Source organism: Solanum dulcamara, chromosome 2 (genome assembly GCF_947179165.1).
Source record: "Solanum dulcamara chromosome 2, daSolDulc1.2, whole genome shotgun sequence".
In the NCBI taxonomy this organism is placed as follows: Eukaryota; Viridiplantae; Streptophyta; class Magnoliopsida; order Solanales; family Solanaceae; genus Solanum; species Solanum dulcamara.
The window spans coordinates 79922655-79947728 of record NC_077238.1 but is presented as its reverse complement, the minus strand read 5'-3'; the positions used below and the strand labels follow the sequence as shown (position 1 = coordinate 79947728).

The 25074-nt window shown below is 28.2% G+C and overlaps 2 protein-coding genes across 2 annotated transcripts; one reads left to right on the top strand and one right to left on the bottom strand.

The window, feature by feature from the left end:
* Window positions 1–8050: 8050 nt before the first annotated feature.
* Window positions 8051–9483, top strand: LOC129878304 (F-box/kelch-repeat protein At3g23880-like). Its single transcript, XM_055953450.1, has one exon. It carries the CDS (start codon window positions 8142–8144, stop codon window positions 9231–9233), a length of 1092 nt encoding a protein of 363 aa, XP_055809425.1. The 5' UTR covers window positions 8051–8141; the 3' UTR covers window positions 9234–9483.
* A 2512-nt stretch (window positions 9484–11995) lies between these two features.
* On the bottom strand, window positions 11996–13436 carry LOC129878288 (putative F-box protein PP2-B12). The gene is made up of 3 exons (XM_055953449.1): window positions 13329–13436; window positions 12820–12905; window positions 11996–12691 (listed from the first exon to the last, which is right to left on the bottom strand). The coding sequence occupies exons 1-3, from the start codon at window positions 13329–13331 to the stop codon at window positions 12283–12285; spliced, it is 498 nt and encodes a 165-aa protein (XP_055809424.1). The 5' UTR covers window positions 13332–13436; the 3' UTR covers window positions 11996–12282.
* Between the last annotated feature and the right edge of the window lie 11638 nt (window positions 13437–25074).

Genomic DNA, 25074 nt, shown 5'->3' with positions numbered 1-25074 from the left:
TGATTGAAGTTGAATTATTAACCAAAAATCTTAGAAAAACTCTAGGGATGAAGATTAGTGAAGAAAGTGATTTGCTAGGTGACAATGTTAGTGGATAAAGACTCAAATTTATAGGACAAGCAAATTAATTTGGTTAGTATGACAAGTAACGTAACTTGTCATGTTTTCAAAGCAATAAATGTTGTAAATATGTAGAGTTGCAAAATTTAGTAATTTAAAGAAAAGTATATGAATGCAAAAATAAAATAAAAATGCAAGGCATTAATTTGTCTTTTATATACATATCTATCATTTAATCATAGTTAAGTAATATATATTCTCGCTTTATCTATTATTATTGAGATTAAATTATTTGATTTGATAAAAATATCGATTATTTGAGTAATAATATCCCATGTATATCTACGTATCCCCGTTAGCATAACCGTGTGCATCTCTCTTTCTCTACTTGTACATCTGAATGTTTAATCAATCAATCCAAATTACCTTTCATCTTTCTCAATATATTTTTGTATTAGCTTTGTCCAGGTGTTCCCAATAAATTTTAACCACACCTATTTTAAAAAAAACGACTATATAGAATTGTTCAATTAATCTCTTGTAAATAAAATTGCTAGGCTAATCGATTGGTTGTTATAAATTTTCGTATAATTTTTGAATATCTAAATTCTAAATTATAATTTTCAAATATTAAAATAATCTCATTCAATTTTTTAAATTCCCCCCACCCCCCTCCAACCCCACCAATCGATCAATTTGTAAAGCTAGCACAAGTAGTGGGTAGGGCTGCTTATCGGACGGATTGAGCGGATAATTTCACTTAACGGTTTGGCCTATAGGATCTCGATTTTTAAATTTACTAATCCGCTAGCCAACCTATAAGATATTAGTTGGTTCCGTAACGGATTAAAAATTATCGGACGGTTATTGGCGGTGTATCGGCTAACCTCTAATTAATTTTTATTGTACACTTTTTTTCAATGAACGCACCTTAAAAAGAGATGACTTCTTTTCACTATTTTAAATGCAGTGAGCCAGAAACTTCTTTACGCCTTTACCTCTTTTAAACCTTAATACTTTTTTGAGTTTGTTGACTTGCTCTCTCTTCTTGAAGGCAAAATATATAATTATAGAAAAGTAAATATGTTTTTCTGGTTTTACGGCTTTAGCCTTTCGGAGTCAGGACTAACAAAGAAAAAATATATAATTACTCTTATATATTATGGTAAAATATTAAGTGAGGCTAATATACCTAAAATAAAAGTGTAAGTATGGTAATTCTTAACGGGTCATCGGTTTACCTTATAAGAAAATTGAATAATCCGCCTCCACACTAATAAGCCGTTAATTATAAAACTTTAATCCGTTCTCCAACCATTTATTCGATAACCCAATACCAATAAGCCAGTAAGCCAATTTTGCGATTGACTTATTGGTTACGGTTCGATTTTGAACACCCCTAATAGTGGGTGACTAATAATCTACATTAGCTTCAAAAATTAAATAAAGTAACTCTCGAAAAGCAAAACATGATAATTCATAATATAGGACGGAGAGAGTACTTTATTTGGTGACTTCCCTAGTTTTAGGGCATTATTTTACTATTTAGTAATTGTTGATCTTCTTCCCTATCTTTCCATGACTTTAAGAAGACTCAAAAGTCAATAAATTAACCCTTAAGAACTTCTTTTTTCCTTTTGGTTAAATTTATATTAGTATCAAATATTCCAAATATGAAATTGAGTATAGACTTTTAGGAATACAACAATTAATTATGAGTTAATTAACACCCATAAAATACAAAACCATTTGATCAACGGTTGTTTATAGGACACTGTTTAAGTTAATAGTCTGTTTTTTAAAAGTATTATATTATAGCACTTTGTTATATCACTCATGACGTATCATTTACATTAAAGTGTTAGGTATAAGTAGGGCTGTTCACAGTTTTGGTTAAAACCAAAACCAAACCGAAAATTTAACCAAACCGAATAAAAAAACCGACATTCAGTTTGGTTTGGTTTGGTTTGGTTTTAAATTTGAATAACCGATAATATTTGGTTTGGTTATGGTTATAGAAAAAAATAACCGAATAAATAACCAAACCAAACCGATAATTATATACTTAAAATTTATAATTATTTATATGTATAATATTAGTTTTTCATAAATAATTAAAGATATTTTATACGTTTTAATTATTAATTTAATATTAATATACTTATTTTTAAGGCCCAACAATCTAAACCCAACTCTCAAGCCCAATTATAAATTCTAATAAACACTAAACAGCGGTCCAAGTCCAACAATCCAAGCTCATTAGCTCAACTCTCGAGCCCAATTCTAAATCCTAAATTCTAAATCCTAAATTTCTAATAAGCACTAAGCACTTGAGCAGTAGGCAGCAACATAAAGTAAAAGTTAAAACTTTAAAACCCTAGTATCTGTTTTCCTTTTACATTTTTGTTCCTCTCACGTTGGTTTCTCACAAAGTCACAGACTCACAGTCATAGACTAACAGTGAAGGCTCAAGAGCAACCTCAACTCCTCAACCCCAAGTATAAGATTGTCAAATTTTGAGAAGGTTTGTAAGGAGTTTTTCAAATTTTAAATTGATTTTAAGTTGTTTTCTTTTTTTTCCGAATGTTTAAGTTGTTTCATTTTTTGTTTTGAACCTCTGTGGGTCGTGAGGAAAAAAGAGCTTCATAAGAATTTGAAGAATGTAGAGAGAGAATATTTGAATTATCTCGGCTAGTCATAAACTGAATAACCGAATCAAACCGAACCAAACCGACAATAACCAAACCCGTGGTTATTATTTTACTTGGTTTGGTTATGGTTTTAGACATTTAATAACCGATTAAATTGGTTTGGTTATGGTTTTAATCAATAACCGACCCAAACCGAACCATGAACACCCCTAGGTATAAGTTTAATATATCAATCTATTCTAATTTTTGTGACATATTTAAGAGTGGACATGATATGTATAGAATTACCATAGTAAAAACAAAAATTTTGATATTGTGTTTCGATATTATGATATTTGATATATATATATATATATATATATATATATAGATAGATAGATAGATAGATAGATAGATAGATATATTAATACAAATAAATTAGTATTAGATATAAAATTAATTATTTAGATGTTGGAACATTTACAACTCTATCTTTATTGAAATGTCATTTTTGTGTAATTGATTAATAAATGAAATTGCTTATATATTTTTTTTGAATATTTCTACATGTTTAAGGTGCTAAAATGATATACTCGAGATTTTTCTTGAAAAAACGAATTCATAATTCTTTATTATATGAGTATATGTAAATCGAAATTGAACAAACTATGTGATTATCGATTTATCATATAAAAAGATGTCAAAATCAAAATTAAAAATATCTAACCATATTGAATTAATTTAATATTATAATTATATAATATTTTAAAAACCAAAAATTATAATTGCCGAACTGAAACTTTCAATACCATATTAACCATACAATGCCTACCCCTAGAGACATACTTGTCTTTTTGGCCGGTTAAATAAAAAAGTGATACATTTCTAAATATGGAAACAATTAACTTTACATTTTACCCTTCATAAAAAGTTTTTATAACTATATAACTAATCATGCTATTTTAAGATGAGAAGTAACAAAATTTTTTATAGACACACAAATATTATGATATATTTAAGGCCATAAATATTAAAATTATACTTTTTTTTTTGCTTTTGTCATACCGAATTGAAGTTGAGGCATTCTCCTAATTCAAATCACACCTCTCTATCCCACAAAAATAGAAAATAAAATATGCGTATAGCCTACTCTACATAGATCTCACCTTGTAAGATTACATTGGATATATATTTGATGTTGTAGTTCTTGATTTCTTGATCGAGAATTTTGTTTTTCAAATGATCACTCAATTTGATAGATTTTAAATAATTTAAATTAAATTACTTTTTTGTTTTGTTTTATTTTGTTGTGATCACCTCTTAAATTAATTTTGACGTTGAGTATTTAGTGGACAATTATTTTTACGGAAAAGGGTCAAAACTATTCTTCGACTATTCGAAATAGAGCACATATACCCTTAAATTATATTCTGACTCAAAAATACTCTTCACGTCATACTATTGGATTAAAAATACCCTTCACATCATACTATTGACTCACTTATACCCCTCTGTTTGACGGAATGAAATGTGGCATCTCGTGTGTATTAATTTACGCCACATAGGATCTCCAAATAAGCACCCCACCACACCCCATCAATTAAAAGACCCAAACCCATCCTTGACTCCCGTAGTTATGGTTTTTGACTCTCATAGTTATGACTGCCACAATTAATTTGCAGCAGTTTTTAAGCAACTTTCGTAATAATTTGCGGCAGTCAGGTACCCCTGCTTGTTGGCCTGACTTTAGGAAGAACACTTCAGCTACTTCCCAAGCATCTATTGATTACGTTGAACGTACGATTATGTTGCTCTGCAGCTAACTTCCAGCTTGACTGCACCCATCTTCCTCCTAGAAAAGCACCTTCTTGATCAGGTAGCAGATTTGCTTAATTATCACTTTGGAAAATTAAACCTATCACCCTTTGTTAGCTATGTCTACTGGATGAAAACTATAGTTTAGCAAATTAAATAGCTAATTAATAGTTTGCTTAAAACTGCTACAAATTAATTGTGACAGCCATAACTACGAGAGTCAAGAAAACCATAACTACGAGAGTCAAGGATGAATTTTGATCTTTTAATTGATGAGGTAGGGTGGGGTGCTTATGTGGAGATCTTACGTGGCGTAAATTAATACATATGAGATGCCACATTTCATTCCGTCAAACGGAGGGTAGAAGTGAGCCAATAGTATGACATGAAAGATATTTTTGAGCCAATAGTATGAAGGAAAGGGTAGTTTTGATCCCTTTCCGTTATTTTTATATGGTAGCAAAATTAGATTTTTTTTATTTTTTCTTGGTATCGAATATTTGTCTCAATTTTATTGTTCACCTCATGCGAAAGGGGTGTTGGAGTCTCCATCGATTGTAGAAGGGTAAATTTGTCTTCTTACATACGTGATTTTGAGCAATTCTCACTCGTTAAGCTATCTTTTGAAGTTAACATAAAGTCCGAATCCCATTTTTCTTTACCTAAACATTTGTATATATAAAATTTAAAGAACTCTATAAAAACAAATATTAATGGTCATATAATTCTATAAATTAATAGATAAATATATATATAGAGAGAGATGGTTTAGTTCGAGTTATTTCCTTGAATACCGAACCAAATGAAATACTGTTGATTTTTTAAATTTAAACTAAACTAAATCAGTAAAAAAATGTGCTGATTTTTTAAGTTGATTTGATTTAATTTCATTTTTTCAGTTCTCTTAAACATTATTTGATTTACATTGGATCGATCCTGAACGACAACAACAATAATAACATATTTAATATAATTAATATTTAAAAAAATTAAAATATACGTAAAAAAAAATTATGAGATAGAAAAATCATTTTCAATTTAGAGTGAACCTACCCTAGTCAACTTTTCGAAAGCAAGATGATTTGAACAAACTTATTTGAAAATTTTGTGATGTTTAGTATCTTCTTAAAATTATTCAACAATATAATAATTATTTACAAAACTGAAATTACATACTCTGAATCTGATAAAATAATCTTGACCATTCCTCTTTCTTTTTTCTTTTGAAAAATTCATCAATAATCAATCACATGACGTCCATGCTGGCGTCACATAGAATTACTATATAAATTTCTACTTTTTTAAAACTTGGAAATTAAGATAAATGACGTAAATCGTACAAGACACTATTAATAGCAGGTGTATATCGGTCGGTTCGGTTTGATTTTATGTATTATTAATTTTTAAATATGCTAAATCAATAACCAAATCAATAAGATATTTCTTATCGATTTTCGATTTATCGGTTGTTGGTCCTTAGCGATTCGGTTTTTGAATTAATCAATAAGAAAATACTCATAAAACAAATATATAATTTCTCCAATAATTTGACGCGACAGAACAATAATATAACTTTACATAATGCTAATAAAATAGAAACACTAGTAACTAACATGAAAAGAAATATACAAGTGCAAGACAAATTAAAGAACTAAAATAATAATGTGAATTAAAGGCTAAAGGACAAAAATAACAACCTATAAGGTACTGATATTAATATTTAATATTTATGTAGGAATAATGTAGTAAATTACTATAGCTTTAGTGGGTTATCAGTTTACCCAATAACCCAATATTAAAACCAATATCGAACCGATAACTCGATAAATTTTTTTATGAAATCAATTAAAATCCGTTAATTTAATAACCCAATAGTAATAAACTAATAGCATTTTTTTCGATTCGATTTGTCGATCGATTCGATTTTTGCATACTCTTAATTAATAGTCAAGATTATAAATATTGTACAGAGAAATTGCTTGACAATCCCATCAAAGACTACTTAATAAAATTCATTTGACCTCTTTTACTTATTATCTGTTAATTTGTTATTCTAATCTTTATTTTTTTATTTTTCACTCGATGTTCAGAGTATGTGGAGCCTCAACTAAATTTGAATTGCGCATTGTAGGGCCCATTTGGGGTGACGCTTTCAACATAATTTTTTTTATTTTCAGGGCTCGAACTCAAGACTCTAATTAAGGGTGAAATAGTGTCATCACTTCACCACAACTCATGTTGGTTGTTATTCTTGTCTATTATTTCTCATTATGTTCATTGGCATTTCAATTAGCATCAAGAACGCGTTATTTGGTCATTATAATTTATGGACCCTTAAACTTTCATTATAAATTCAATTGTTATTTTGATACACTGATTTACGGGTAAACATAAATTAGGTCGATTAATTTTGATTTTTGGTAACTTTTTGGCAAAAAATAAAATAAAAATCCAATTATTGTCTAATTTTGCATGTCATCAATTATGTGACGTCCATGAGGGCGTCAGGAAGGTGTGCTGATAAAAAAGGTCGACTCTTTTAAGAAATTTATTTTAGTGTATGTCAATGTCAAACTTTTATTTAAAAAATAAAAAATAAAAAATTTCATTTTAAACTTTTTGTTTCACCTCTAATAAGATATTTTAAAGTAATACAAAATTTATGGCTTATCATAAATAATAAGTTTTATAATTTTTACAGTCAAACACTGATATAAATTGAAAGTAAAAAAATAATAATTTCCATAACATAAGCAGAAAAAACAAATTTCATAATTTACTTTTATGAATGATTGTATGGTGTGCCTGGATACTCTGGAAGAGTTAAATATATGCAATGAGTTTAATTATTTGAATATTATTATTATTAAAAGTATCATTTTTTGTTAAAAAGAAAAAGCCTGGCGTTCTGCAATTCCATTAAAAATAGGAATATAAGAAAATTCTGACCAAAAAAATTATATCACATGGTAATTTATGGGGTTAGTTGGAATGATTTGACTTTTTAAATTTAAATAGGTTACAAAAAATAATAATTTAACATTCATCTAATCTGTTTAAAATTCAAAAGTTGATTGAGGCATAAAATGATCTTATAATAATTAACTATTTTATAGTGTGTTAAATTTTTTAAAAATATTTTAATAATTTGTAAAAGGTTTATGAGCATATTTTCTTGTGAAATATGTTAATAACTTATTTTAAATTTCGAGTACTTTTATTAAAGTGCATACTTATCTCTACTACCTACTCTATTCTCTAATTGCACATAATATTATAAATTTATTCTTCAGATAATTGATCCATGACATTATAAAACATCGAAAATGAAAAAATATATCCAAACATTATATTATAAAATAAAATAATATGATATAATATAATAAAGGTAAGTTTAGATATAACTGATAAAAGTATTGTAATATGATCAAAAACTAAAACTATAAAAATAGATTCTTACAGAAAGATAAGATTGAACATAATAATCCTTGTAGTCCAATTTTTTCTTGGAACGCATAACAATCATTCCAATAATTACATGTCCGATTTTGCCTATGGACAAATATGCCGTAATCATCCCTCCATTATAAATACCTTAGTAGGTTTCTCAATGAGAGTCACCAACTCATATAAAAAATGTCCCAACAAATGTCTTATCTCCCAATTGAAGTTATCTTTGAAATTCTCCTAAGATTACCTGTCAAATCCATCATCAAATTCAAGACTGTTTCGAAATCCTGGCTTTCTTTACTATCATCTCCCCAGTTCGTCAATACTCATCTCATTTTTTCAAGAAACAACCACAAAAATATCCCCCCAAAACTCCTTTTATCAACCCCTAACCAAAATTTATCTAAAAAAATATATACCCTTTTTCCAGCTCTTTCTAAAACTTTCGTCCGTGTTGATCTTAATTATCTTGTAAAATCCCCTTGTTGTCTTACGCGCTTTATCGGTTCTTGTGATGGGTTGATCTGTTTATCAGTAGAAAATTCACTTATTTTATGGAACCCCTCTACTAGAAAATGGAAAAAACTTCCAAAAGAACCTGTTTTTATGAATCAAGATTATTGTTGTACGTATGGTTTTGGTTATGATGAGTTCAATGATGATTATAAATTGGTTTTAGTCTATAGTTCTAAAATCAAGAATATTGGTAATAATGAGTTTAAGGTTTATAGTTTAAAGACTAATTCTTGGAAAAGAATTAAAGCGTTTGTTAATGGTTATGTTTATAGCAATTCTGGCGTTCTTTTGAATGGTATTATTCATTGGGATTCGCGCCCACATTGCGATTTCAACGTCGATAACTCGAAAATTGTCTACTTTGATTTGGTAAATGAAAAACAGGGGAAGCTAGATTTACCTAGCTATGATGAAAATGAGTATGTTCATTGGGATTTAATGTCTTCTAAAGAATCTTTATTTGGATTTTGTCATTGTGAATGTCAAGGCGCGGTGGATATATGGATAATGAAGGAGTATGGCGTTAAAGAATCTTGGAATAAATTTGCGTCAGTTCCTTATTATGTAGTTCCAGGGATTTTTTATTCGCCCCTGTTTATGAATGAGGATGGTGAAGTATTATTGAGAGACGGGGAACGATTGGTGCTATTTAATATAAGAAAGAATATTTACAAGGATCTTCAGATTCATATACTTGATAATACTCGTCGTAGAATTGATATGGTTACGTATAACGAAAGTCTAGTTTCACCTGTGTTTTGATGATGAAGATGGATGTAAGAGCTTTTGCAAGTTCTCCTCGTGTTTTATTGAGCCGTCGTTGCTATTACGTTCTACAGGGATTTGGCATCGTCTTCATACGTCTCCTAATGCAACGTTTTAGATTGACTTATCAAAAAATGTACTTTTGTTGTGTATGTTTGTACTCTGATATATGAATTATCAATTTCAAATGCAAAAATATTTTGTGTCTTTGGACATGTTTCAGTTCTGCTATGCTGAGAAATTCTTATTTTTACTTTTACCTTTATATTCAAAATATGTATCTTGCGTTGGTTGAGCTATTGCAATTCTCTTTACTTGAGGTTTGGGCGATAAATTTTGAGTTATAATAATCATTGTTTGTCAAGCCCATAAATGAAGTTAGAGGGTTATGGTGCAATGGTAAATATTCCTTCATCCTTAAGCAGATGTTTCGAATTCGAGTCTCCTTGCGTATGGAGTTATCTTTGTTAAAGAGCGTTTTATCCCTCGATGTGGGACTTTTCTGCGTGAATTCAGATTTAGTCGGGCTCCAATATAGGTATCGGACACCGGGTGGGAAACAAAAAAAAATTTATCCTCTTGCACCTTATTGTTTCAAAATAGTTTTCAGATTTTACTTTTCGAGAATTAATTTAATTGATTTCTTAAATAAATTTAATTAGATTAATTTGATATCTAAAATTAAAATTTAGATATTCAAAAACTATAGCTACAAAAACAATTATAAATTATAATTTTTTTATATCAATATGATTAAAAAATATGCTTCAAAATGTTCGTCAATGTTTTTCTAATTGAATTACTATTATGCGCAAGATCCTCAAGAATGAGGAGAAGGATGAAAAACATACATTGAGGATATTTATAGTTAACTAATTGGAAAAATTACCTAATTATACTCTTTTATTTACCATATTTTCCATTACTCCCATCCATTTCATAGAATTTCAAAAAATTCTCTTTCCATCCGGATACATTAATTCAGTAATCTGGAAATATTAATTCAGTAATCTGGATATATTAATTCTGATTCATAAATTATTTCTATGTTCAATGTATCATGCTTTAAATGTTACCTGCTAATACATAAAACCCTAATTAATGTATCCGAATTACTAAATTAATGCATTCAAATTACCACGTTTTAAAGGAATTTCTGTAAATAAAAAAATGATAGAAAAAAAATGATAATTAATCTTTTATGCGATGTGATTTAGGGTAAGTTATACTAACTAATTTAACTATCTAATTACATGTGCCATATTAGTTTATTGGACCATAATTTACATTGGGCCTTACACTTTCATTATCGAGAAACTACCTTATTAGATATATATTATATATTAATTTTATATATATATTCAAATAATTACCTATCTTACCGCTAATTAAGAATTTCTATCATATATTGAAGAAGATACACCTAGATATATGTATTTTTGCTACCAGATACATTGAAAATAGGGAGAGAGGCGAGCGAGATGGGGAGAGTGTGAGATAGTCATGTATCCCAGATACAAGCGAATCACACTAGATACATGTATCTGTATGTATCTGGTGTGTGTCACTTTAGATATATAGGAGAGTGGCGAACGAGGAGAGGGAGATGAGCAAGATTTGTCCATGTATCCCAAATACATGCAAATCCACTTGGATACAATGTATCTAGAATAATTACACCTAATTTTGACCCCATGTATCTCGAGATACATGTATCTGGACGTTCCAAAATCTGATGAGATTTGTAATATTGCCAACTAAAGTGTATCTAAGTATTAACTTCTAAACTAGTGGGATTTCTGTTGGTTTCCCATCATTCTATCCAACAATGGAGTTTAGCGAGAGTAGAGTATACACAAATTTTATCTTTATCTCGATGCAGATAAAAAAGTTGTTTCCAAAGACCCGACTCATTAAGAGGCAATGTACACAATGATTTTATGAGTCCTAACATCCAACCATTTCTTACAAAAAGCACAATGATCATTGTTCATGTAACACAAGTTCATGTAAGATTATTACATCAGAGGTACATTAGCATAACTGGATGGCGGATGCTTCAAGAAAAACATGACAATGCCTACCAATTTATCATGAAAGTATAGGAGATAAAAGAACCTTTGTGTTATTGTCCTATAAATATAAGTTGTCTTTCTCCATGTGTTAATAGGGAATTAATAAATCAATTGAATTCCAAGATGCTCCATGAAGTGCTTTTTCGGAGTTACACTTCCGCTTGTCCATATTTCGATAAAAAGTATCTTGTGTTCTTTATTTCCATACCCATAAATATGAATATTATGATTGGTGTTTTGTACAAGCATGGATACAATAACTATAGGATAACTTCCATATGGAAACTAAGTGTCCTTTTTTTAAAAGATATCTACGATTACTCTCTATTTGTAATCTAATACCATAATCAATTGGTTTTTTTAAACTAGCTATATTTTGTATATTATCAACGATTTCTACATAAAGGGGCCAGTTGATATCTTGAACAGTTACATATTCACGACCCTTGACATGACAAATAGACACGCCAGAAATCTTATATAGATTACTAAATTCTCAATATAATTTATTTCAAAGTCATGTACTAATTCTTGAATGTCCGTTATGAGCATGCATCAGCCTTCTTAGGCTTTATTATTAGCTAAAAAGATAGTAAAAAATTGTACCACGCAATTCATCTTTCTTCTTGAGTTGTATAGGTGCACAAATTAACACTTAATTTTAAAAAAAAACACAGAAAAACCTTCAAAAGCTCTTATTTCTGATTTGAAATTAGATAGAAAACACAAAGGACTTCAAGCTTACTCTTACACAAAAATAGAGACTTAAAAGAAGTCATAAACAACACAAAAGACAAACAAACCGAACACAACTAGGTGAGGAATTAAATTTTTACTGACAAAGTAAAAATTATCGATCACCTGAACTACTAAGATCCCCCAATAGCTAACATCATCACATTGAAAATAATACTTAAACATAGAGACATGACATTAGTCCCAAATAACAATAGTACTAGATGGATCTCAATTTAATTTGGACGAATATCAATCCCCTTAACAATAATCCCAGATTTCCAATTAGGATTTTTGTTCTCCATCAACCTCATTTCAACTTCACCATCTTCTCCAAAGTTGTTGAAAAATTCACCTAGCTTTATTTCCATCCATCCATCGCTTCGCGGATACGCGAATTTGCCACGTTCTCCTTCATGTCCCTTCACCTTTGAGATAAAAACGGTGTAGCCTTCTTCATCCGTGCCCTCGGCTTTTTCCTTCACGAATCTCACCGATGCAATAGCCCTTTCAAGTTCGCAATGATTATCTTTCAGCTTGAACACCAAATATGCCGAATAACTAGTTTTTCGAGCGAGTCGACTTGTGTCTATCTTTCCTCGAATGTCGAGCCAACAAACGTTCAGAAGCTCAACTACTTCTACACTGCATAACCTTGCTGTATTAATTTATTTCTATATATATAGATAGAATCTATAAATTTAAATTCTGAATTCGCCTCTAATTTTTTTTTTCTTTATTTTTTGTGAGGAAGGGGGAGGGGGGTTACGTACCCGGAGTTGTGAATATAGTTCCAAGTCCAATGCTGAGGATTGTCCGCCCATTCAATTGAAAGCTCTCTTGCACCTAACCACGCACTCTTGATATTTAAAACACACTAATTAGAACAAACATTGGAGGAAAGATCACATAAATCTTGATAATCCATTTATTCTTTTTGTTTTAATTTGTTGGTCTGATTTTAACGTAGTACAGAGTTTAATAAAATAAAAAAGACTTTTAAATCTTGTGGTATTAAATTAAATATATATATAGATCTATGTACAAAAATGTTTGTTAATCTTATGATCTTAAACATCATGTAATGTGTAAAATTAAAATTAAAAAGTTGTCTAAAAAAGAAAGAAATATTTTTTAAACATATTAGAAAAAAAAATAGGACAAACAAATTGAAACATACAGAATAGTTTACCAAACTCAATGGAACTTGTAAAGAATCCTTAATTCAAATAACAAGACATTAGTGGTCATAAAATTCAAACGCCAAACTCCCATTACTTACCATCTCTCTTTATTGTTGCTATAAGATATGGTTTCAATGTATGAAATCCCTTTGCAATACATATGCTTGTTATATATAGGGGAAAGAGAAGGTTGTTGAACTACCTAGTTATGGTATTTGCTTAGTTATTAAGCTAATATAGAGTACCATCCAATTAAGTCATGCTTTGTAACAAGTGATGCCAGTTCACATTGAAAACACACAATTACTAGCTTTTTTATTGTCCCATTCAACATACTCCAAAAAAAGACAAAATAAATGAAGTATGTACTGTTAGGTTCGTTCATTTTTATTTGTTCAGTTTAGATTTTACACGCATTTTAAGATTGAAATAACACTCCATTCCTCTCAATTTATATGATGTAGTTTGACTTGATATAAATTTTAAGAAAGACATTTGAAACTAGTGATCTAAAATAAGTCATAAATGTTTGTGCGACTATAAATAATTTCATTAAGAGTAAAATTAGTATTTTAAAATTAAATTATTACAAAATAAAAACGTGTTTTTCTTTTTGGAACTGACTAAAAAAAAGTGATGAGTCATATAAAATTATAAATTGTGACAGAGGGAGTGATTGATATGAGTATGTTATCATAATATATATTCACTCCCTATTCATATTATTTGATGTATAGTATTAAGTCTTGAAATAATTTGGGGAATAAGTAATTAATGCTAAGAGGTAAAACATGAAAACAATTATATTTATCAAATCCAATAAAAGTCGCAATATATTTAATCGATTTAGTTTAATTTTTGATTTAAATCGGTTTACGACCAAACAATACGCACCCTTAGGTAAGAATGAGGTGCATTGGATGATGGGGAGGAGTCGATCAATATAATTTTTTTTCTATTTTCACAATAAAGCATATGGTCATTCATTCATAGAATCTATATTTTTATTATTATTATTTTTAAAAAGAATTGTGAATAAGTAGATTAGACTCCTAGATTCATCGAATCTATATAAACACTAGTTGAGGATAAATTTTACTGTCCAATTAAAATTCTATATTTAAGGATTAGTTTATTTTATTAACAAAAAGGCCTCTAGATACTCTATCTAGTGGTATAAATTTATTTTTTTAAAAACGTGAATTAAAAAGACGATAAAAATAACAGTGTGAAGATCCTAGCAAAAAAAAAGTCAAATTTTATATGAAAAACTCGATTTATAATTAATCTACATACATTTTACATAAGTTATTCAATTTGGTTTCCTTGTAACTACATTAATTAGGACAATAACAAAAATAAAACAAAAATATAGGTGACGAAAAACGTATAGTATAATTAAATCAATATATTAATGAGAATCAAAGAGACAATAACATAACCAATATAAAGGACGAAAAGCCAGTTGCTAGTTGACCCAATTTCTAACTCCAGTCCAATTAGCTTTATCATAACTTTTATAAAAACCACGATCTCGAATAGACAATAACAAAAATAAAAGGGTATTTTACTTAAATTTCATACTGAAAAAGCTTAATTATAATTTTTTCTGACTTTTTGGGTAATTATCCGAATTTTCTCTTCTTTTTTTTCAAATTTCTGATACATACGAATGACGCTGATACATCGCGATTTGATACATAAGTCCTTTTCATGATACATCGCTAGTTGATACAAACCAAACATTGTAATATCAATAAAACTTATAAATCAGTTTATAACACCTAATATATCATGAACACAACAAAAATAACAGTAAAACTTATGTTTTACTGATACATTTTGTATTTGGTTTGTATCAACTCGCGATGTATAATGAAAAGGACTTATGTATCAAATTGCGATGTATCAGCATCATTCCTATATATCAGAAGAGGAATTTTTGAAATTTTTACAAATGGTAGGGAATAATTGAAAATATAGGAATATAAGGTGTGTAATTTGGTAATTTTTTCAAAATAAAAGAAAAATGTAAGTGACAAAAAAAAAGTAGTATAAAACCAATATATTAATGTGAATCAAAGAGACAATAATATAAATCAGCAATCCCCTTGACTCATACACAAATTACATAATCCTAATAATGACTTATAGAGCAAATTCAAAATTTCAATCTTGACATGATAAAGGACGAAAACTTAGTTACTAGACGACCCAATCGGTAACTCCAGTCCAAGTAGCTTTATCATAACTCTTATAAATACCGCTATCTCGAAAAGAAAAATAGACAATGGGTTGGCCTTTGTCTTCCTTAAGTGGATCATATGCATTAAACCAAGCATAAAATACACCCCATTCAGCATAACATACATATATATCATTAATAATACCAGCATCAAATGGAAAATCTTGACCTAGTACTAAAGTTACACTAAGCAAAGGGAGCACATGTTGTAATTTACAAGTAACTTGCATAGTTGGTGTATGAGTAGGAGGCAAGTTGTTAATGAGGTGAACAATTGGTGTGGGGTTATCACCAAAAGAAAATGAGAATTGAGACAAAAATAAAGACACAATAAGAATGAGAACAGAAAAAGTATTAGAAGCCATATTGTTTTGTTTATTTTTTGTTACACTATTGATGCCCTTTTTATAGTTTAGATTTTCTAGTGTTTGACTGTACTAAATTCAAATTTGATTTTGTGTGGGAAATTTTTTTAATGTTTGATAAGTATAATATTAATTCAGTCTTGACTTTGTGTAATTTAGGACAAACTTTTAAGAGTTGTTTCCTTTTTATAGATTAGATTTTCCATTGTAGTGTATAATAGCAATGTGATAAAATATTTTTCCTTTAATAATTGAGCAAATTAGTAAGATTAATTAATCACTATTCTTTCTAGTCCATACTAAGTGAATCATTGTGTATGATACACCCATTAAGAAAAATATTAAGTGAATTGTTGTCCATATTAAGCGAATCGTTGTGTATGATACATCCATTAAGAAAAATATTTAAGGACATAAATTAAAGGTTACTTTCCACTTATACCCTTTTGATTATTTTCAAATTAATCTCCTAGAAAAGGTAAAGTAGTTAAAAACCTCATTAAATAAATGGTAAATATGAAGCAAAAAAAGTCTCAACAATTTTCTTTAACTTTGAATAATTCACTTATTTAGAACTATGAAAAAAGTGTCGACAATTCACTTAATATAAACTAAAGGAGTATTTAATTAAGATACATTTCTGCATTAATGATTTTACACTATATATTAAATTCAAAATATATTAACGCAACCAAATATTAAAGGTAGGTAGAAATTGGATTAATTCTATAATTTGGGTACATTAATTTAAGTGCAGTCCAACTTCAATTGGGTTGAACACTTGAACTAGTGATGTGGGTTGACAAAATAAGTGTGTTTTATTAATTCAAGTCCAATTTTCATTTGTGCAGAGAAGCAGATATAGAATTTGAAATTTATAAGTTTTTATAATAATATTAAATTAGTACATAATAATAATTAACTTGATAATTAAATGTTTAATAATTTTTTTAAATGAGGTTTGAATTTGTTAAAGTGCTCCTAATGAGTAGTGGCAAAATTAATTCCGACCAATTCACAAATAAATAAAGGTAAAAATAATTAAGAAAACACACACATAGGCAATTAGGCATAATGCAAAGAGATAAACTTTAGATAAAGATGATTAGACTCAATTAAGCCTATTCTTTAGGATAACCTAATAAAGCAACAAAAAATAATAACTTTTTAAATAAGAAATATCTGAATAGAAACCACTCTCGATGTTGAAATGTAAAAGATATACCTCTCTTTTTTCTTTTTCTTCTTTTTTTTTATTTTATAATTATTGATAGTTATTGATTTAACTAATTTAAATTTATATAACACAAAAATCTTTTGCTATATTAATAATAATAAAAATTTGTTGAACTCAACATGCTACACATGCATCCAATGGCATAAGGCCTCTTTTGAGTAAGTAGAACTTCAACAAATTTTAATGTGATAGAAAATAAAATGCAATTACGAATAAAATATAAAGAAATATAATTTCATTGATAAAATAATATGGGTACAATTCTATTCCTCCCTTAATTCTTCTCTCATAAGATTTTTCGTAATTTGAGGACCGTTAGTGGCGTGTTTATAGAACTAAGAAATTTAGATTTGATATTTTATGAATATTCCATAAATTTGCGGAATATTTGAGATGCCTATTTAAGAGAATATAGTACCCTTTATATAGGCATAAATTAGGGTTTAGGGTAGAGTAACCTCCAAAAAATCCTAACTGAAATAGAAATTGTCTTGTAGAGTTCTACAAAATTTTAATATCTACAAAAGGTTTTACAATAAATTGTCCATATAATTTAATTAATAATGAAGAAATAAGAGTCTCACCATGTTAATTAAAGTTAACCTGCTCCTCTACCTTCATCATGTTTGTTCAACTCTTCGCACTCAACCAACAAAGGTTGTGGCGGAGTGATAAGTACTCCTTCATTCTTAATCAAGAGGTCTCAAGTTCGAATCTTCTTGTTAAAATATGAATTATATGAGATAAATGTACCAATAAGATTAGGCAACATAATAAATAAATATTTCATGATTTTACTTTAGGAAAGTTGTTTAAAATAAGTGCTAATATGAGTCAAAGGTTAATATCGAGGGTAGTTGAGTGTCATTTTAGACCCTTTTCCATTTAGATTAATACTCAATTAATAATTGGGGATCCATCTAAAATCCGCGCATGAATGTCATTTTAAAAAATATTATTATATTTTATTAATATAAATTTTCTATTAATTATCCAATTGTTTTGTTCATTCCCTCTTTTTATTCCTTTTTAATCTCTTATTCTTAATTAGTATATCAAAGACTCAAACTTGAAATGATCCTAGATGTTCATAGGAGAAAAGATTATTTTTATTCGTTTATTTTGAATTTTTGGGTACACACAAAAGAAAAGATGCTATTAAATTATCTTCTATTGAACTAATTATTTCTATATGAATGTCCTCATTATTTTCTTTCTTTTTTCTCCCTTATTTTGTCATAAGTTTTAAAAAAATAAAAAATAAAATTATGAAAAAGATTCTAAGAAGAAAAAAAGTGGAAGAGAGATGAAGTGGAGAGTGGAAAGATGATTTTACTATTCAATGGATAAGGGCCTAAAACACCCTTAAACTATGAGATTTGGTACAATATTGCCCTCCCATCTACTTAATGAGTATGAGCTTTAAAAATAAGGGTATTTTTGAGCCAAAAGGTTGGCATCAGGGGTAGGGGTGGCAATTAGACTGGTTGGGTCAAGTTTGGACGGATAATAATGTATTAAGATAACAATTGGGTCAAGACCCAACCCAACCCAAATTAGTTTGGATCAAATGGGTTAGGTAATGAAATATATAACAGGTCAAGATCCAACCCAACCCAATTTTTACTAAGCTTAATTATTTTATTTGTTCTTTTAAGCTATTTTAGTTCCTAATAAATTTTTTATTATGGCTATATATAACAAACCAAATTGAAAAAAAAAATAAAAAATATTTTAACAAAATTTTTCATGAGCCGATTCGGGTTACATATCAATCCAATTTTTTATGGGTTGAGCTAATGAATGGGCGGGTCAATAACTAACCCAAACTTAAACGGATTGGGTTGGGTTGGGCGGTTTGGGTTTGATTTTGCCACCTCTAATCAGGGATATTTGGAGGCCAAAAAGTAGATGATGAATAATTTTGTACCAATTGAAATAATTAAAGAATATTTTAGGTCATTCTCCGTATTAATAATAATAAATAGTTATTGCTACACATGGGAGGAAATGTTAACCTGCTCCTCTACCTTCATAGTCATTTGATCGAACACCTTACTTTGTCATAACGTTTGTTCATTATATAATGAAAAAAAAGAAAGGGCTTATGATGAAATATATGAGTGTGCCCTATTTTAAAAGGACCATTTAAAAAACAATATCGTAAAGAATAAAATGATTTTTTTTAAAAAAAAGAATAAACAACAAGTGGGTCAAAATTTGTTGTCCAAGTGGATATTTTCTAATACATTAAATCTATAATAATTGATCATTTAGTCTAACTAACTACACTAAGATGGAAACTCTAAGTGTTGTTGTTTATCTTAATTGATGAGACATGTTGAGTCACCTCACACTAATATGTTTTTAAGAGATTCTTACAAGCTAAAAAAATAATTCTTATTTATAGAAAATTTAACCAATATAATCATTGTATAAGTTTGTATTTAATTAATGTATATATAATCATGGTATAATTTATTATACACCTTGTATAATATTTAATTATATATTAAGGAATCGCTTAATAGTTGATTTGGAAATGAGTTATACATCATACATGTATTGAATCCAACATAAATAGTACCACATTTAGTAATTGATTAGGAGGTAAGTTATTAATATATAAAATTAGTATGATTTTTTATTTGTAATTTAGAAACCCGCATAACTAATATATATATATATATATATATATATATATATATATATATATATAAGTTATTAGAGAATTTATATTTATTATTTTATACAAAATAAAAGATGGAATAAGCAATAGAGAAATAATTCGACCCTTTATAATTTATCTCGCATAAACTAATATATAGATTCATTCATAAACTAATTTATTTATTACTAATTAATACTTGCATATATAATTCTAACAAATAATATACTTGCACATGTTATAAATATTTTGTTTTACTAGAGGGCATAAATATTTTTAATTGTATGGATATTTGTGTGAAGTTTTTTTTATTAAACCATCTGGTATTCAATATTTATCAAACAATTACGCTTAATAATTTTAAAAATGAATGATTTTAAATCTTTGATCCCCGCTTGATTCATGTGCAAACGTCACGGACAAAAGTCACCGATATCCACAAAGCTGATTTATCAAGAATATTTTGCATGTAGAACTAATAAAAAAGGAAAGACTTCTTATAACGAGTTTCTTCATTTATCGATATTCACTAGACGAATTAATCTAGATTATTGCCATATAAAACTAATAAACAGGAAAGCACTTCATATGATATTTTTTTATTTTTTTAAAAAAATTTAAGCTCAAGACTTTTGATTAAAAATGAAGAATCACGTTCATTCCCCTAGCAAGCTATGATTAGAAAAATAGTACTTCCTCCATTCTATATTAAGTAAATTTTTAAGTATTTTTTATTGTTCAAAATAATTGAATTGTTCAAAGTTCAAGATAGATGTTTAAATTTTTTTCCATATTTGTCCTTTTATTTATTGAAGTTTTATATATTCTAGGAGATAAATTACACTACTTGTAAAGTTATATTTATGATTTTACAAAGGGCAATAGTGGAAAATATAGTTCAAATTATGTCCTTGAATGTTTTTCTTAATATGTGTGCATTGCCTCACAAATTCACTTAATATGGAATGGAGGAAGTATTTTTTTAAAATTATTATTATTATCATCATCAATCATTGTAGAGCCACACAAAAAATGGTTGGAAAATGAATATTTTTTTCTTCTAATAGTTTAAAATATTATCCATAGCCACCTGCCAATCTGTGACATTATAGAATATATCCATTATTGGTGTGATTTCCTTGACTAATTAAATATTTGTGTAGCAGATTTCATATGTCTGAGGTGGTTCCTGTAATATGTTTCTCTAGGCATGTTAGACGCCTCTGTTATGATGTAATTATATATAATAGTCCTCCGATGACAAATCTATTAAATTTTATCCGTAATTCATTAAATTATTCTTTCGTGTGCTTTAACTTATAGTTTAGAATCACTAAAAATTAAATTTTGACTTATTTTTATTCAAAACAAAATTACTAAACAAGCAAAAGAGATGGATAAAAACGTACATTTATGCTTTTATTTAAAATTAAATGCATTAGCCATAAGTGTAGATTTGCGATTTTAGTTTTGTGAGTTCAATCTTAAGATTCTTAGCATGAACTCATTATATTTTTAAAGTTATAAATTTATATCTGTTATTTATTGTAATTTAATTGATTTTTTATACATAAATTTATATTGTTTAGATGAACCAACTATTTGAAAAATGGATTTGCCCCTGATTAGCTGAGAGTCCATTTGAAAAAAATTGAAAAACACTATTAAGAATTAAATAGAAGCACGTTAGCTAGGTTCAGAAATTATTAACAACGATTAAAGATGGTAGGAATCGAATTCTCATCTATATATAATATAAAGTTAGATAAAAGAAAAGTAATGTAACATCTCTCTTTGGCCAAAGATTCTATTTATCTTTTTTTCTCATTTTTAAATAATTTTTTCTATTTATTTATTTATTATTATTATACAAAAATGAATGTGTTAATTACTATTCCATTTATTCATATTCTTTAATATAAAAATTTAATTGTCTTTATTTCCATTACTCCCACGACTATTGATAATCATAACTCCTAAATCATATTAATGGTCATATTCATGATATAACTTGGTATTCCATATTATGTCCTATAAATAGAGGCATGAGAAAATTTTGTTACAAAAGAAATGATCAAATTTATATGTATAGTAAAGTTATGGATGAACTAGGTGAAGCCTGCTCATCTTTTTGGGCAAGAATCGTAGTTTTTTTTATAACTTTATAAAATAATAATTTATAGCTGATATATTGCTTTTAGATTTTTTTACTTATATGAGATTTGTTTATTTTATTGTAGATGTTGTTTTTGTTGAATGAAAATTTTTCACCTTCTTCATGATATTCTTTTGATGGATAGATCGAACTTCAATCTAGCAATTTAATGAGAAAATCTAAACAGGCTCCCGCAATATTATTGGCAAAAAGGTATAATTATTTTTTTATTAACATGTAAGTCGTATTTTTTTATTATATGAATTTTATTGTAAGAACTTGATAAGAGTTTCAAGTGATGTAAATTTTAGAGGACTACAAAAAGTAAGACTGCGTATAATAGACCCTTGTGGTCGGGCCCTTCCCCAAATTCTGCGCATAGAGGGAGATTTAGTGCACCGGACTGTCTTTTTTTATTTCCTATAAATAGAAATATTGTAAGACTTTGAAGAAATGAGCACATTAGCCTATTAATTTTGTATTTTTTCCTTTTTTATTTTTTTTAATAATTAAGATTATAAGAATAATGTTGCATTATTTTTTTTTTGTAGTTCTCTTTATGATTTCTCTTATTTTGTTTTTTACATAAAAAATTTATTATTGTAAGTTTGTATTTTCTTTTGGTCCATAAATAGTATTTTGGTCCGTAATAGTAACTTATGACTTTGTTGGAAGTCATCTAATTACTGACCAAACACGTTTCTCTATGAAATCAATTACATGTCTAGATAAATATATATTGACATCTTATCATCTTTCATAACCGTGCGAAGCGCGGACAAATTCACTAATTATTAATAAAATAAAAATTTACATAACCAACCAACTGAGTTACTAAAATTCTCTACATTTAAGATTGTATAAGATTTTATATAATGTCAAAATGTTTACAACATCGAAGAATGCCCCCAACCCCAGACACACACCAACCAAACCCCAAATTGGGTCAAATTTACATTGGCATAATACATAAATATAGTGTATTATTTATGTATTAAAGTTGTTGGTAAAGTTGCTGTCATGTGATCAGGAGGTCACGGGTTTAAGCATTGAAAACAACCTCTGGTAGAAATGCAAGGTAAGACTGCGTATAATAGACCCTTGTGGTCAGACCCTTCCCCAGACCCCGCGCATAGCGGAAACTTTAGTGCACCGGACTGCCCTTTATAATACATAAATATGTCTTTTAACTTGGCCTTAGCTGACATCTATATCTGCCAACTTTGAGTGTTCACAAATAGGCACTTAAACTTATATAAAATTGAATAAGTAGACACACGCATTTTACGTGGTATGACATAGGATGCCACATAGGTCGTGAATGGCCACATCAAACGCCAAATATGATATGTATGTCTACTTGTTCAATTTTATACAAATATACGTATTTATTTGGAGACACCTAAAATTAGAAGACATAAAAATCCGATGGAGTCAAATTAAGTGACATGTTTTTCATTTCACACACCACCCAAACCCCAAATTGGGTCAAATTTATCATTTTCTCCATTTGTTTTTCTATCTACCACTAATAATTAAAGTTGTGCTAATTTCAAACATAGTTTACAAAGAATTAGTAACTTTCCATTTTCTTGGAGCAAACGTGTTGACAACTTTATTTACTCTATAAAACTCAAAAATAATTCTAAGCACGTTCTTTTCATATGTCATATTTGACCAAAAAGAAGTTTCTATAGCAAAGAATCATTAAAAGGAAATGAGAAGGCAATTATAGAAGTTCCTTACAACCCAAATTAATTACTTGACCGGTCACGAAAAGGTCTAAATACACCGACTCCTTAAATTTATTAGTAAATTTTATTTTAAATGTGGTTCTTAAATATCTTTAAATACTTTCAATTCAATCTTTTTTAATTTTAAATATATAAAATTCATCATATCCTTTAATTATATATATCAACTTTATTTAGAACAAATTTGAGGTTTTACGACTTATTGAAACTAATGCACATATTTTAAATGATTAACTTATCTACGTAATGAGCGCTTGAGAACACCCGCAAAAACTTTTACAAAACTGAGGTTGAGATTATCTAATAAAAATATTTTATCATGTGTTCGACTGCTTAATAAGAACATTCATAAGTTTGAGTGTCTGATACCAATTTTGAGGTCCAATTATTTAAATATTCACTAAAAGTCATATTTTGACGATAAAATGCTTCTCATCAAAAATAACTTTATCATCAAAATTTAAATTCGAGATATATGATTAAGAATATAATAAACAGTTACTTACAAGTTACAGCCACACTATAAATATCCACCTGCTTATGACCTCGTCTACTTTCTAAGAAATAGTTTCTACTTTTTCTCAATGGTAGTATTTGGTTGAATGAATAAAGTTATTATAATAAAAAACGAGTTTTAGACAATTATTTAGCATTGACAAAAAATAATAACGAAATGAAGCCTTCTAGATTGGGGCACATAAAAGACTGTTTATAATGACTAATAAGTACGTTTTTCAACGCTTTTAGCCCCCGACCCCCCGTTTAAAACGCCTCAACGCTTGTCCAACTTATCTCCCTTCGACATCGTCAGCATCAGTCTAAGTAGCTTAAGTTTTTGAACAAAAAAATAGAGAAGTCAGAGAATGTTCTAACTTTAAAATATCTTTCGAATCGGACCTAACATATTTTTAACTTATCGAAAATATGACTTTAGATAAAAGACTATAGAAAGCGTATATCATGTCATGTCCGAAAGATATTTTGCTATAGTCTTTTGGACATGTCGTGTCATGTCCATTCTACAGTATTTTATCTATAACTATGTTTTCGATAAGTTGAAGATATGTAATGTCTGAAAGACATTTTGCTAAATAATTATTGTTATATTATATTTTGCGATAATAATATAATATGAATATTCATAACTAACACTTTATATAGTGTTGCATATAATGACATTGACTCATCTACCATTAAATATTTTTATGCTAATATTAAAGAAAATATATTGTCATGAAATATTTCTTTTGTTGCAATAATAAAAAGTTAGTAAAAAATTAAACATTATCTCACTTATCTTTTTATACTAATAGTCATTAATTAATTATTCAAGTTTTAAAAAGAAAAGTAAAGAGTAAATTGTGTGCATAAACCTTAAAAACAAATAATTTGAATGGGAGGGACCAGGCAGAACAAGAAT

Coding starts and splice junctions, on each gene's coding strand:
- LOC129878288 (XM_055953449.1), bottom strand. Junction 12,692..12,819: donor AACTATATTCACAACTCCGG/GTACGTAACCCC, acceptor AAGGTTATGCAG/TGTAGAAGTAGTTGAGCTTC.
- LOC129878304 (XM_055953450.1), top strand. CDS start 8,142: ATGTCCCAACAAATGTCTTATCTCCCAATTGAAGTTATCTTTGAAATT.